Consider the following 14,544-nt stretch of genomic DNA (forward strand, 5'->3'; position numbering starts at 1 on the left):
GCTTTTGGAGGACAGGGCACAGCTTATGCTTACTTTGTTTCAAGCCAGTGCGTTGAATGAGTTTTTCTCCGCGCCAAGACCTTTGCTCTGCTGGAGTCCAAATTGTGGGCGAATTTGTGCAAGGACAGTGTCCTGAATTCCTGTACTCCAGGCCACCTAAACCTGCAGGGAACTGCCTGCAGTGCCTAATCAGAGCAGCGCTAGAGGGCGCGTTGCCCTGCAACTCCAGACACCTGAGGAGGCAGCCACACCACTCAAAGGATAGCCGGCGTGGCACCATTCTGGAGGGATACGGTGCTTTCCAGACACTGCAGCAATCTAGAGTGAAGGGTCGAAAAGGGAAAGATGCAGCCCGACAACAGCTGCACCACACACCCATGGGCAGCTGTGTGTTGAGTGCTCTGACTGCGGGAGGACTGAACGAGGCCTCCCCGCAAGATTTTGCAGTGTGCGCCCCAACCAGTTTTGGGCACGTACCTCAGGGTCACTTGTCTTGCATTTTGGAGCATTCCTTGGCAGCCCAGTATATGCTCTGACTTGCGGGACTGCCAGACCGGGTTGTCTCCCCCACGAGAGGTTCTTGACCGTGTTAACACTGGGCTCCGCGGGTCAATGAGACCACACCCGGACTAAATCTTGTCAGACCTACAGTTTCTCCCATTAGAAACTGCTGGATGCGGTTTCACTGAAGTTACCTTAAGGATGCTAATAGAGGTACAAGTGCATGTATGCCCAAAGGTTAATTTAGGCCTTGATGTGATACTTATTTGAAATGGTATGTCCTGAAATGATCTGTGGAAAAACAAACTTATCTCCAAGAGTACACTTGTGAGAATTGTCAGTTTGGTCCTATATGGAACATAAGAGAAAATTACCGAATATAGTTTAATAGTAGCCCAGGTGCTCTAGGTCCTATGTTTTCACTTCAATTGACGTGATCCACCCCAACAGCCTGCATGACTCACAACGTACTTATTGATATGGAATATGCTACTTACCAGTATGCATCTGTTCTTGGCATGTAGAGCTGCAGAGTTGTACACTTAGCATAGATCGCCATCTGGTGTTGGGCCCGGATGTTTGCAGTTTGTTTTTGTTCTTTGGACAGTCTTTGGAAGTCACGAGTTTGGTGACTCCTCCTTCGGTCCGTACTGCGCATGGGCTTCGGCTCGATCCTCAGATTGTTTTTCGCCAACAGGGAAATGATGGAGCGTAGTAATAACAGTGAGAAACCCATGTGTGTTGTATCTAAATAAGATGTACTGGAACGGATACAGGTAGCCGGGGAGGCGGGTGGGCGTGTACAACTCTGCAGCTCTACATGCCAAGAACAGATGCATACTGGTAAGTAGCATATTCCGTTCGAGGCATATGAGCTGCAGATTGTACACTTAGCATAGATTATATAGCAGTACCCAACCTTAGCGGCGACCACCGGTATCCGTTGCAGTGGTTTGAAAAAGTGTCTTTAGTACAGCCTGGCCCACCCTAGCTTGCTGCTTGGAATGCACATCTACACAGTAATGTTTTGTGAAGGTGTGCGGTGTAGACCATGTGGCTGCTTTGCAGATGTCATCTAAGGGTATATTCCCTAGAAAAGCCATAGAAGCCCCTAACTTTCTTGTAGAGTGGGCTTTAGGCGGAACAGATAATGTTCTTTTTGCCTTTTGATAGCAAATTTGTATGCACTTTACAATCCACCTAGCTATCCCTGATTTAGAAATGGGGTTGCCTTTATGTGGTGGAGAGAAGGAAACGAACAATTGTTTAGTCTTCCTGAAGGTTTGCGTTCTTTGTATGTAGTATAGCAAAGCCCTTTTCACATCGAGTGTGTGTAAGGCCCTTTCTGCAACAGATTGAGGTTGCGAGAAGAAGACAGGTAATTCCACCGATTGATTGAGATGGAAGGGGGAAATGACCTTGGGCAGAAACTTCGGATTTGTGCGAAGTATGACCTTGCTGTGATGTATTTGTATGAAGGGTTCCTGTATAGTGAACGCTTGTATTTCACCAACCCTTCTAAGGGAAGTGATAGCTACGAGAAAAGCTGTTTTCCAGGTGAGAAACTGTAGCTCACATTTATGCATTGGTTCGAAGGGCGGACCCATTAGTCGTGTAAGAACTAAATTTAGATTCCATACAGGGGAAGGTGGTGCCCTGGGAGGAATTACTCGTTTAAGGCCTTCCATAAAGGCTTTAATAGCGGGCACTCTGAAGAGTGATAAATGCTGTCTGTTTTGTAGATAAGCAGCGATCGCTGCTAGGTGTAGGCGTATGGATGAATATGCCAGGTTACACCTGTGAAGATGGAGCAGATAGCATATAATGTGCTGTATGGATGCATCTAAAGGGTTGATTGTATTGTTACGGCAGTAAATTACAAATCTTTTCCACTTTGCGGCATAGCATGCTCTAGTGGTAGGACGTCTGGCTTCCATGATGATGTTCATACAATCAGGGGGAAGGTTAAGGTATCCGAATTCTAAGATTTCAGGAGCCAGATCGCCAGGTTGAGCTGAGCTGGGTTCGGGTGCCTGATTTCTCCATGGTTCTGGGTTAGGAGGCATGGGGATAGGTGCAGTTTTTGATGTGGTACCACTGACAGTTGTAGTAGCGTGGTGTACCACGGCTGCCTGGCCCACGTCGGAGCTACTAGAATGAGTGTGAGGGAGTGTTGTTGTAGCTTCCTTACCACTAACGGAATTAGTGGGAGAGGTGGAAAGGCGTATGCAAATCTGCCTGACCAGTTCATCCATATCGCATTGCCCTTGGACAATGGGTGTGGGTAACTGGCGGCGAAGCATGGGCATTTTTTGTTTTCGTGGGTGGCGAAGAGGTCTATCTGAGGATGCCCCCACTGTTGGAAGAATGGGTGAAGAACTTGTGGATGCAGTTCCCATTCGTGTAGTTGTTGCGTTTGTCTGCTGAGCAGATCTGCCATGGTGTTTTGTACGCCTGGAACGTGCTGTGCCAGGAGAAAGATGTTTTGGGGAATTGCCCATCTCCATATGCTCTGGGCTAAGCGGGAGAGCTGGGGAGAGTGTGTCCCCCCCTGTTTTTGGATATAATACATTGCAGTCATGTTGTCTGTGCGAATGAGGACTGCTTTGCCCGAAATCTGTTTTTGGAAAGATTTTAGGGCTAGAAAGATCGCCAAGAGCTCCAGATGGTTGATGTGGAGCGATTTTTGCTGTGGCGTCCATAGACCTTGCATTGTGAGGTGTAGGAGGTGCGCTCCCCAGCCGGAGAGCGGTGTGTCTGCTATTAGAATCACCTGAGGAACCGGGTCCAGGAACGGCCGCCCTTTGGAAAGGTTTGTGGTGTTCCACCACTGCAGAGAGTGATGTGTGCGGCCGTCCACCAACACCAGATCCGTCAGCTGACCCTGGGCCTGGTTCCACTGTTGTGCTAGGCACTCTTGAAGTGGACGCATGTGGAGTCTTGCATGGGGCACTATGAAGATGCAAGACGCCATCATTCCTATGAGCTTCATAAACACTCTTGCTGGAAGAGAGTGTTGGGGAAGGAATGTTTTGCGTAAGGCTTGAATGCTTGTGATTCTGGCTGAGTTTGGATAGGCAATACCTTTGGAGGTGTCTATAGTGGCCCCGAGATATTGCTTTGTGTGAGATGGTATGAGGTGGGACTTTTGGTAGTTCACCGTGAAGCCTAGCTGGTGGAGCAGTTGGATGGTGCTGTTTGTATGTTGCACACATTGGTGGTAGGACGCGGCTTTTATCAGCCAGTCGTCTAAGTAAGGGAAGACGTGAATATGTTGACGTCTGAGGTGTGCTACTACTACCGCTAGGCATTTGGTAAACACCCGTGGTGCGGTGGTGACCCCGAAGGGGAGAACCGTGAATTGGTAATGTTGCCCGTCCACCACGAACCTGAGGTATTTCCTGTGAGAGGGGTGTATTGGAATGTGAAAATATGCGTCTTTCAGATCCAAGGTTGTGAGAAAGTCTCCCTGACAGAGGAGCGGGAGCACTTGTTGTAGGGTGACCATGTGGAAATGGTCTGCATGTATGTAGGCATTTAGAGGCCGGAGGTCCAGAATGGGCCTCAGGGTCCCGTCTTTCTTTGGTATTAAGAAATATAGGGAGTAGACCCCTAGATTTTGCTGATTGACGGGGACCTGCTCTATAGCGTGTTTTTGGAGGAGGGAGAGTACCTCCTGTTTGAGCAGTGTGGAATGTTCTTGAGACATTGGACGGTGCCTTGGTGGGATATTGGGTAGGGTAGATGTTAGCTCGAGACAGTACCCTGACCGAATGATTTGGGTCACCCATTTGTCCGATGTTATGGACTCCCATGCGTGGATAAAGTTTTGTAGTCTGCCCCCGACCGGAGTGGGATGGTCTGGGGGGAGCGGAGGGAAGTCATTGTGTGGGCGGGGTGGCAGAACGGGTGGTGTTAGTTTTGCCTCTGCCCTTATTGTTGTGGCCTCTGTAACCACCCCTTTGGTTGCCCTTTGAAAAGGTATTTTGAGGAGGGGACTTGTAGGAGGTAGAGGCGCTATCGGTGGAGAAGCCTCTGCCTGTGCCACGAAAGGAGGAGCGTCGAAAGGAACGTTTAGAGGCTTGTGTTTGGAGTGCCCCCATAGACTTTGCTGTGTCTGTGTCCTTTTTCATCTTTTCCAACGCTTCGTCTACCTTTGGCCCAAAGAGAGTTTGTTGGTCAAAGGGGTGATTGAGTATGAACGCCTGGACTTCAGGCTTGAACCCTGAGATCCTGAGCCAGGCATGGCGACGAAGCAGGACACTGGTATTTATGGCTCTAGAAGCAGTGTCGGCTGCATCGAGGGCACACTTAATGGAGGTGTTTGTAATTAGTTTACCCTCCTGTATTAGTTCATGAGCCCTACGCTTGTGTTTCTCGGGAAGGTGCTGCATAAGAGCCTCAAGTTCGTCGTAGTGTGCTCTGTCATAGCGCGCAAGTAGCGCTTGTGTATTTGCAATGCGCCACATGTTTGCAGCTTGAGAGGCGGTGCGTTTGCCAGACGCGTCTAGGAGTTTGGATTCCTTGTCTGGCGGTGGGGCTTCTCCTGAGGACTGGGAGTTAGCCCGCTTTCTAGCTGTAGAGACAACTAGGGAATCTAAGGGAGCAGGGCCCTTAATGTATGCAGGGTCTGTGGGTGCCGCCTTGTACTTTTTCTCTATTCTAGGGTTTAGTACCCTGGCCCTGACAGGGTCTTTGAACACCTCTGCGGCATGCTTGGTGACACCCTTAAGCATGGGTAAAATAGATGTGGATTTGTCCTGTATGTCAAATGTGTCCAGTAAGAAGTCGTCTTCCACTGGTTCACTGTGCATGTCCACCCCATGGTAGTGTGCTGCTCTCTGCACTAAATGATGAAACCCTAAGGAGTCCTCTGGAGGAGACGGCCTGGATGGGTATAGGTCGTCCTGAGGCATATCGGGTATATCAGGGTTATTGTAATCCTCCCATGGGTCTGGGGTCCCCGGTGGAGTGGGATCCATTGGGGCGTCCGCCGGGTAATTGTCCGGGTCCCCGTCGTCCGGATCTGGGGACGGGGTCGGAGAGTAATGAGGTAAAGGTGGCGGAGACCTGGGAGGGGGAGGGGGTGGAAGAGGTGGAGGAGGTAGTGGGGAGGGCACTCTGAGGGGAGAAGTAGCAGAGTCCTTCCGTTTGGGCGGTGGAGGAGGAGCCGGAGTATCCAGGCGTCTTTTCTTGATAATTAAAGTCAATAGCCCAGTCTTTGGATCTTTGGACAGAGTCTTTTGTAAAGGGTCTGGTGTAAACAGAGCCAATGGTGCCGAATCGTCCGTCGGCACCGATGATTTCGGAACCGAGGGCTTCGATGGTTTCTGTGCGCTATGCTTTTTTGGGGCCTCCGGTTTTTTCGGCGTCGAGGGAGTTTTCGGCGCCGGAGCGTCGGTGCCGACTGATTTGTGTTTGGTCGGCGCCGAGAGTCCAGGCTTCGGCACCGGTGGCTTCGGAGTCGAGCTGGATATTACTTTCTTCGGTGCCGGATGCTGTTTTTCGGCACCGGGCGTCGGCTGGCTCGATCCCGAGCTGCCGTGAGACTTGAGGCTTCGACACCGGGCCCGAAGGTGGGGTGATAGAAGCTTTGGTCTTGGTTTTGCCCAGGCCAGCAGGCGAGGGTGTAACCTGAGTCTCTTTGGTTTTGGGCGCGGGGGTGGGAGGGGGCACAGTACTCACGACCCGCTGCGCCGGTGTGATGTCCTCCACGTCGGAGTCGTCGGCCTCGGAAGCGCTGACGACGTCTTCCTCCTGCTCGGTGTGTATTTGCCCCGAAGCTTCGGCGCCGTCTCCGAAGATGTCCGGTGGAGCTGCAGACGATGAGTGCGCCATGGTGCGTCGAGCTCTTCGATCTCGGATGGTCTTCTTCGATCGAAAAGACTTACAGGCGGGGCAGTCTCTGGCCTCGTGTTCTGGAGAGAGGCAAAGATTACACACCTGATGGAGGTCGGTGTGGGGAAATTTAGACCCACATTTTGGGCACGTTTTGAACGGAGTCCTTTCCATCGGCCGGGACCGGAGTCGAGGAGGGCCCGAAGGCCGGTGCCGATGTACGGGATGGAGAAAGTGCCGCTTCGAGAGATGAAGATGAAGAAACTCGAAGAAACGAGGATTTTCCGTCGAGGCTGGAACCGTAGAAGTTCGAAGCCGGAGCACGAAGTATCACATCCGAGCCCGATGGCGGAAAAAAACAATCTGAGGATGGAGCCGAAGCCCATGCGCAGTACGGACCGAAGGAGGAGTCACCAAACTCGTGACTTCCAAAGACTGTCCAAAGAACAAAAACAAACTGCAAACATCCGGGCCCAACACCAGATTGCGATCTATGCTAAGTGTACAATCTGCAGCTCATATGCCTCGAACAGGTTGTTTTGCTCTAGGATTTGTGTGCAATATATTTTATAAAATTGTGTGGAGTCTATTTTGTGGTGTATTTATTGTGTTACTAGTGTGAGTGTGTTGCAAAAATGCTTTCCACATTGCGTCTGGGATAAGCCTGACTGCTCTGTCTAAGCTACCAAGGAGGTGAGCAGGGGTTATCATGGGTGTGCAACTCCCTTACTCTGACTAGAATGGTGTATTCAGTCTGGATTAGGTGCATACCCTTGTTAAACTAGAAACCAGTTTTGTAACACATGCTCTTTTTTAACTTTCATAATGGAATCTTCTCCTGAAGAGAGGACATCACACTCAGAAGGGGATATTCTCTTTTCACATCAGATATCCCAACCTAGTCTCTCTGGCCTTGAATGTTTTTGTAGTAAAGGTTTTAGAAATGTCACAACTTGACGCTTTATGCACAGGATAAAGGCAATAAGTACACTGGGAATGAGGATAATCAGTGCAAATCGTCTAATGCCCACAAGATGATCAGAATTTGAAGAGATTTCTTCTCTCAGTCACCCATGGTGACATTTGACTCGCAGGTAAATGGTCTCCCTGGCCCAGAAAATAACAGGATTTCCCTAAAAAAACCTCACAGTACTGTGGTAGCTGAAGATGGGGCTGGTTTTGTCTCAGTACAAATCAAGAAAAGTCTTGAGTTCACTAAAAGGTTAGAGCAGAGTTGTGTCAGGTGAATTCCTCACAAAAGACATGCAGTAGAAATCTGAACTATGGAGGCCTGAAGGGGGTGGTGGGTGGGAGGGGTTGGGGTAGAAGAGCGGATGCTACCACCTCAATGACACGGTTTTGTTTCATAGTTTCCTGACTTTTGAAGGTTCCAGAGGGCTTGAGTTTGTTTGCTGCAATACTTTTTTGGGAGGAGGGGGCGACAGGCATGCGGCCCTACACACCATGCACAAGACCTACACTTTGCGCATGTCCTCCAAGTGCACTATCAGTTGGGGTGTGAATGATTTCGGGGGTCCGATCAACTCAAGCACCCACACTGCAACCTCCAGCCATCCCGCTCCCTCTAGAAAATCCCCTCCCCCTACAACTAACCCCCCTCCCCTCTCCAACCACCCCCTCCCCCCTCCAACCATCCCCCTCCCACTTCTTCATAGCGCTACAAGCACTGGACAAGCAACCTTACTCTTTGGCATCTCGCCCCTGTGGTTCAGAGCCTTAACAGCTCCTCCAATGCGTCCACTGCTCTCAGTGCCCACATGGATCCCACATGTTCATCTTGGACATTTTGGCAGGCTTTAGCTCCGGTTTCAGTCAACCCGCTCACTGTCCATGACCTAAGCCACCCCCAGAGGCTGTTTTTCCACCTCCTGGAAGGGATGAGGTGAGTAGGATTTGACGGGTGAGTGCGTTTACCATTCAACTACACATGGAATAAATGTGACTGGAGTTTTAAGAACATTTTAATTTTGCACCCACAAAAATATTTTCCTGCTATGTACATTAAAATTAAAAAGGGTTTCTATACCTGTTCTAATTACACCTACCTGCTATGAAGCACCCTTGCTACCATTTTTAGGCAGCAACTCTTGTTTGCAATAAAAAAAATGATTGTTAAAGGCTGATCTATTTGCTTTTTCCAAAACTAGTTTTTATTCCCTGTGTTTTTATGCTATCTATACAGGTTAAAGTAATTCAAAGCAAATTGTACATTTCCTTCGCAGGGAAAAGAATAATTTACCTGCGATTCGTATTAAGAATTAAAAGGGTTTATATACCCGTTCTCCTTATGTTGTACTTTACTACAAAAAAATACAAATAAAAAAGTAAACATTGCATATAAAGTTTAACACAACCATATGGATCCACATATATGTAGATTTTGTCCCATACGTTTGCAAAAAACAATAATAAAATATAACCATTGCACTAGCTTGCCAAGGCCAGACCAATACATGTTTTGTTAGGGTAGACTCCCCCTTACGTATCCGTGCCCGTTTGTGCTGATCCAGTCTAGCCCACATCTTTAATAACGGATTTAACTAAGTTTGTGAAAGCCTGGGCTTTAAGTCATAGAGCTTGTGATGTGCAAGGTGGCTGAAATTACTCACCACATTCTTCCTTGGCCGCCCTCGAGGTCGCTTACCCCTCTTACGATTCTGAAGTTCCTTCTCTTGTTCCCTTTAAAAGAAGATAATCCCAGTCAATCATAGGCTACTGTAGAATCACCCTAGCATGTACTACAGAAAACTCGACAAATCGCTTCAAAGAATGACACTAAACCAGCAACCTTCACAACACAAATTTTGATGTCAGCATACACCAACTGCACCAATTAAGGCTGCATGGTCAGGGCAATAATAAAGTCTCATTGCAACCTATAACCCTGGGTCAATGCAGGCTTTATCAAAAGAGGTCCCCGTTGAAAACATGAAAGGTTTCAAAGATCGACCTCCTGCATCAAGAACACCTCACAGAAACATCCAATGTATCAAGACAGACCTTGTGGTAATTGCCCGACATGCTGCACTATGTCAGCCAGACTGTTCTATGCAGAACCTTTATGTGCTTTAGAATGTTTATAAATAAGGCTCCGCGGCGAAGTGTTCAGGAGTCGGTTATTATCAGGGTGCCAGGTGGATAGGACATTGTTACATATGAAGCTTACAATAAAGATGATAATCTCTACGTTCACCATGCCTGTTGTACTTCACACTGGTGACGAGCGAAGAACAACAGACCCAAGGAAGATAAAGATTCCTCCTTCTCAAGATAAATTCCACTTCATCAACAGCCATTACCAGCAAACGTTCTAACACAACTACGTTTCTTCCTGAAACACTAGGTACTGTGTGCGCTTTGCCAGAAACCAGCTTGCGATCAGACTCTGTTTCAAGCAACTTTACTTACTGCCTAGCATCCCCGGGCATCCTATCGTCCGGCTCGCTTTCCCTAAGCGTTCCGCAAGACTGTCCGGCACCCCGGCAACTTGTCAATTTTGACGGCGCGCCAAAACCGCAATCACTTGTGCTTGTTTAAAGTCTTTGAGACTCAAAAAAAGGCCGAGCATTTCTCAAACGCTCTGCATTACTTGTCTCCATTCCGGTCTCCTTATTGACGTCACGCCCTGGGAGACACAGAGCCTACGTGACGTGTCACGCAACTTACCAGCGTCCTTACATAGGGCTCTCTTGCTGCTAGGCAACCCTATCTCAGCAACTAGATTCGCCCTGGCAGCTCCCGGTCTCCTTGGCAACGTGCTCCGTACAAAACACCAAGCGCAGAAACCAAGCCGCATACACTTCTTTTAATATTCCTCACGGGTTTCTTCAACAACTTTCAGCGTCATTGAGGATATCGTACAACTCACCTTCAATGTACTTTAAAATAAATAAACGTTGTACTCTGCACCTGAAAGCTTGTATCCGAGGTGACAAGCTAATCTGTTACTCTACAAATATTTCAACGGTGACAAACACCTGCTTGTCAGTTTACGGCTTTTCATTGTTACTTCAGTGACAAGCACACCTACTTGTCAGATTGCTTCTTCAGTGATGAGCACACCTGCTTGTCAGTTTAATCCTTTGGCGTCAAGCTCACCTGGTTCCAAGAGAATCATACAATTATTCTTCATCTCTGTGTCAAGCACACCCTTGTTTTGAAGTGTTAGTATTGGTAAAGTGACAAACACTCCTATTTCCCTGACAATTGTATTAAGTTTATTTATTTCACTTTAAAAAAAAAAAAAAAAAAAATGCAGAATGTTACTCCGTCACAGTTTTTTCTCTCTAACCATGGTGATCCCAGGATACGATGGTCAAAATGGAAGAAAGACTTCCTTAACTACGCAAGAGTTTGCGGGGTATCAGCTTTACTTTTGCACTGCCCGGGTTCTGAAGGATAGGAGGTGTTCGAACAACTTCCTAATTTGGGTGAAAGTCAGACAGCCTTAATGAGTTCGAGATTTGATTAAAAAAAAAAAAACTCGATAAGCATTCCCTTCCAAAAGTCAGCACCATTCTAGAACTGTATCATTTTGGAAGGCGAGTGTAAAAACCTTAAGAATCTGTTGAGTCATACATTACTGCCCTCTGTAAGTTAGGTACCACCTGCAAGTTTGATGGGTCCCTTGAAGAACGCATTTGCGATCACTTCATGTTAGGTTGCAACGTTGAAAAAAAACAGACTACTTTTGGCAAAATGATGACCCAAACCTAGATGAAGTACTAACTATAGCTAAGAGAATAGAACACGTCTTAGCCTGTGTTGAGGTCATCAAGAAGGAAAATGGTGTTTGAGGAAAAGGTTCACTCTGGCAAAGCACTCCTTAAAGCCTCACGCCTTAAAGCCTCCTTTGAAACAGTATGATCTTGCTCATTACTCTTCTGTCTTCAAACCCACGGGATGCTCCAAAGTGAAGTGCTACCGTTGTGACATGGTTGGTCATCTTGCTAATGACAAATCATGTCCTGCCCTCTCATCTCATGTCACAATTGTGGGAAAATGGTCACTTAGCCAAAGCTAGTAGAGCTCATAAGAACAAAAAGGACAGACGTGTCAAAGAGGTTTCCCTGGAGGATGAGAGTTTATGTTTATGTTTGGGGGGATTTTATATAGCGCTCTATCGCTCCGAGGAGCATCTTGGCGCTAGGTTCAATTTGTGTGGTTCGAAGGCAGAAGGGAGATGTAATAGACCCTAAAGTAGATATTAGACCAGGGTTTTGCAGGCGGAGGCAGTTAGGTTATAAATCCAGGTTTTAATGGCTTTCCTGAATTTGCTCTCACAGGAGATTTCACGAATTTGAGGTGGAAGTGTGTTCCAGGCTCTAGAGCCTTTGACCGCCAGGGACTTTCCCCCTCTAGTGGCCAATCGAAACTTTGGAATGGTCATTAGGTTGGCCGTAGCAGATCTTAGATGACGTCCGGGGTGGTAGCGATTAAATTTGTTAGTCAGGTAGGTAGGGCCTCTTTTATGGAATGCTCTGAAAGAGATGATCAGTAGTTTGAATAGGATTCTCTTTTGGATAGGGAGCCAATGGAGGGTGTCAAGTGCTGCGGATGCTGAGGATTTTCTTGGCATTTTTAGCACCAGCCTTGCTGCAGTATTTTGCACCATCTGCAGCTTATGTAGAAGGGCCTTGTTGGCACCCACATACAGTCCGTTACAATAATCCAACCTAGATGTAATCAATGCCACCGCTACCGTTTTCCTTGCTGGTAGGGGGAGGAAGTCAAAGAATTTCCGAAGGCTTTTGATGATATTGAAACAGGAACCAGCCACTTCACTGGTCTGTTGCTTGAAGGATAGTGCCTCATCAATTTTAATTCCTAAATTTCGGGCACTCTTTATGGTACTCGGCGGGGCTTCAGCATTAGGTGGCCAGCAGGTTTGGGGAGAAAACAGATTATTTTTCCCAAAGGGTAAAATTTCCGTCTTTGCAGTGTTGCATCTCAGGTGGTTTGTGTTCATCCACTCGAAAGTGGCCTTCAGACAATCTCTGAGGGAACGTTCAGCAATTGCCGCGTCCTCATCTAGGATTACAACTAGTTGAGTATCATCGGCGTAGGCTATTGAGCTGATAGCAAAAGAAGAGATAAGTTTCATTAGGGGGACCATATATAGGTTAAACAATATGGGGCTTAAGCTAGAGCCCTGAGGTACCCCAGATTGAACTTCTCTTGCCTCAGAGTGATGTGGACCTAGGAGAATAGTCTGTTTTCTTTGTCTGAGGAAGTTGGTAAACCATTTCAACACGGTGCCCCCTATGCCTGCACTACTCAGGCGATGAAGTAGAATATCATGGGACACCGTGTCGAACGCCGCAGAGAGATCCAGTAGGATCAGGACGGCTCTTTTGCCCTGATCCAAAGCGGCCCTGATAGTTTCCGTTGAGAAAATAAGGGCAGATTCAGTTGAGTGGTGAGAGCGGAAACCTGCTTGATTGGGATGTAACAAATTGTTGTTCTCGAGATATGCTGTGAGTTGTTTGTTTACACATGTCTCTGTGAGTTTGCATAGTGCTGGAAGAAGTGATATGGGTCGGAGGTTTGACAGTGTCGTAGGGTCCTGAATAGTTTTTTTCTGAAGGGGTTTGACTACCGCGACCTTCCAGCATGCGGGGATATCTCCTGTTTGTAGGGAGGAGTTCAGGATTGAGTTTATAATTGGGTTGACCTCATCTTTTATAGCCTTGAGCAGTAGGGGTGGGCAGGGGTCAAGAGGGGAGCCTGAGTTCAATTTAGAGATAGCTTGAGCAGACTCGGTAGAATTAATCAAAGTAAAATTACCCCATGTGGTAGTACAAGGTGAGTCTATTTGGATGGTAGGGTCAGCTGTATTTAATGCTGGTTGACTGATCTGTGGAAACTCTTTTGTAAAGTTTGTAATTTTCTGTTCGAAATATTCCGCTATTTTGTCGCAGAGGGCTTGGGACGGTGGAATTTCCTGTGATAGTATTTTGGGTTTTCTGAAGCCATTGACTATTTGGAATATTTCTTTTTGATTGTTGTTGGTCGATTCTATCAAGTTGGTGTAATAGTTAGTTTTTGCCAACTTGATGGAGGTATGGTAATTCCTCCTAACATTCTTATAGATTTCCCTATCTTCCTTTTTATAATGGCGACGCCATTTTCTTTCAAGAAGTTTCACTTCTCTTAGCGTGGCTTTTAGGGATTTAGTGTACCAGGGAGCGGATTTTTTCCTTTGTATTTTGTTAGATTTGGCTCCTCCTGTTGTCAGTTTTTCCCCAATGGATTTCACCCAGTTGTTATAGTTTGCGTAATCAGTGCACACATTTCCCACTGGTGTTGGTTTTGCTGTCTGTACCCAGTTCATTAATTCCGGGTGCTCGATGATTTTTTTCCAGCAGGGGGTGGGATTTGTGGTGGTGGGAATTGACTTAGTTTCTTTATTGTTGTCTATTTTTAGATTAAAACTCATAAGTTTATGGTCTGACCATGTTTGGGTCAGAGGAGGATCAACAGTTAGTGTATTGATATTCGAGCATATGCAATCTAATATATGCCCGGCATTATGAGTAGGCTCCTGAGTTGGAATCGTCAAGCCTAGTATGGTCAATATGTCTTTAAAGTAAACCGTGTTGGGGTCGTTGGGGTTATCCAAATGTATATTTATATCTCCTAGTAGAGTGAAATTGGCCGAGCGTAGAATTAGGTTAGCGAGAGCTTCCCCAAAGCTGTCCAAGAAGCGGGTAGCTTGTCCGGGGGGTCGATATATTAATAGACCAGAAAAGGTGAAAGAGTCATGGGTTTGCAGACTGAAACTGAGGCATTCAGCTTCTTTTATTTCAGATATTTCCACAGTGGTGCATTTAAAGGAGTCACGATAAATTATGGCTAATCCTCCTCCACGTTGAGGAGGTCGGTCCAATCTCTGAATTAGAAAGCCCGAGGGGAGGGCATTAACTATATCGGGATTGGTCCAGTCTTTGAGCCACGTCTCAGTTACCATTAGGCAGTCGAGATCCATTTCAGTAATGAGGTCATATATATGTTGAGCGTTCTTGCACATGGAGCGTGCATTTATAAGTGCTCCCTTAAGGGTCCTCCCAGTATTTTTAAGGCGTTGTGTCGTGGAGGGTAATATGTGTTGCTTGCATTGTGGGCAAGAAAAGGGTTCAGTCCATTTTTCTACCACGATGGTTTGGGGACAGTTCAAAGAATGGG

At 47.1% G+C, this 14,544-nt stretch overlaps 1 protein-coding gene across 1 annotated transcript in view; it reads right to left on the bottom strand.

Moving 5' to 3' along the window:
• The window catches only part of LOC146810442 (chromobox protein homolog 2-like), a 215,115-nt gene that overhangs the window by 70,023 nt on the left and 130,548 nt on the right, over positions 1-14,544 (bottom strand). Inside the window, exon 4 of the mRNA XM_085617445.1 lies at positions 8,970-9,039. Within this exon, the coding sequence (XP_085473571.1) occupies positions 8,970-9,039 (70 nt within the window). The remainder of the gene's footprint in view (positions 1-8,969; positions 9,040-14,544) is intronic.

This window comes from Triturus cristatus, chromosome 7 (genome assembly GCF_964204655.1).
Source record: "Triturus cristatus chromosome 7, aTriCri1.1, whole genome shotgun sequence".
Taxonomy (NCBI): domain Eukaryota; kingdom Metazoa; phylum Chordata; class Amphibia; order Caudata; family Salamandridae; genus Triturus; species Triturus cristatus.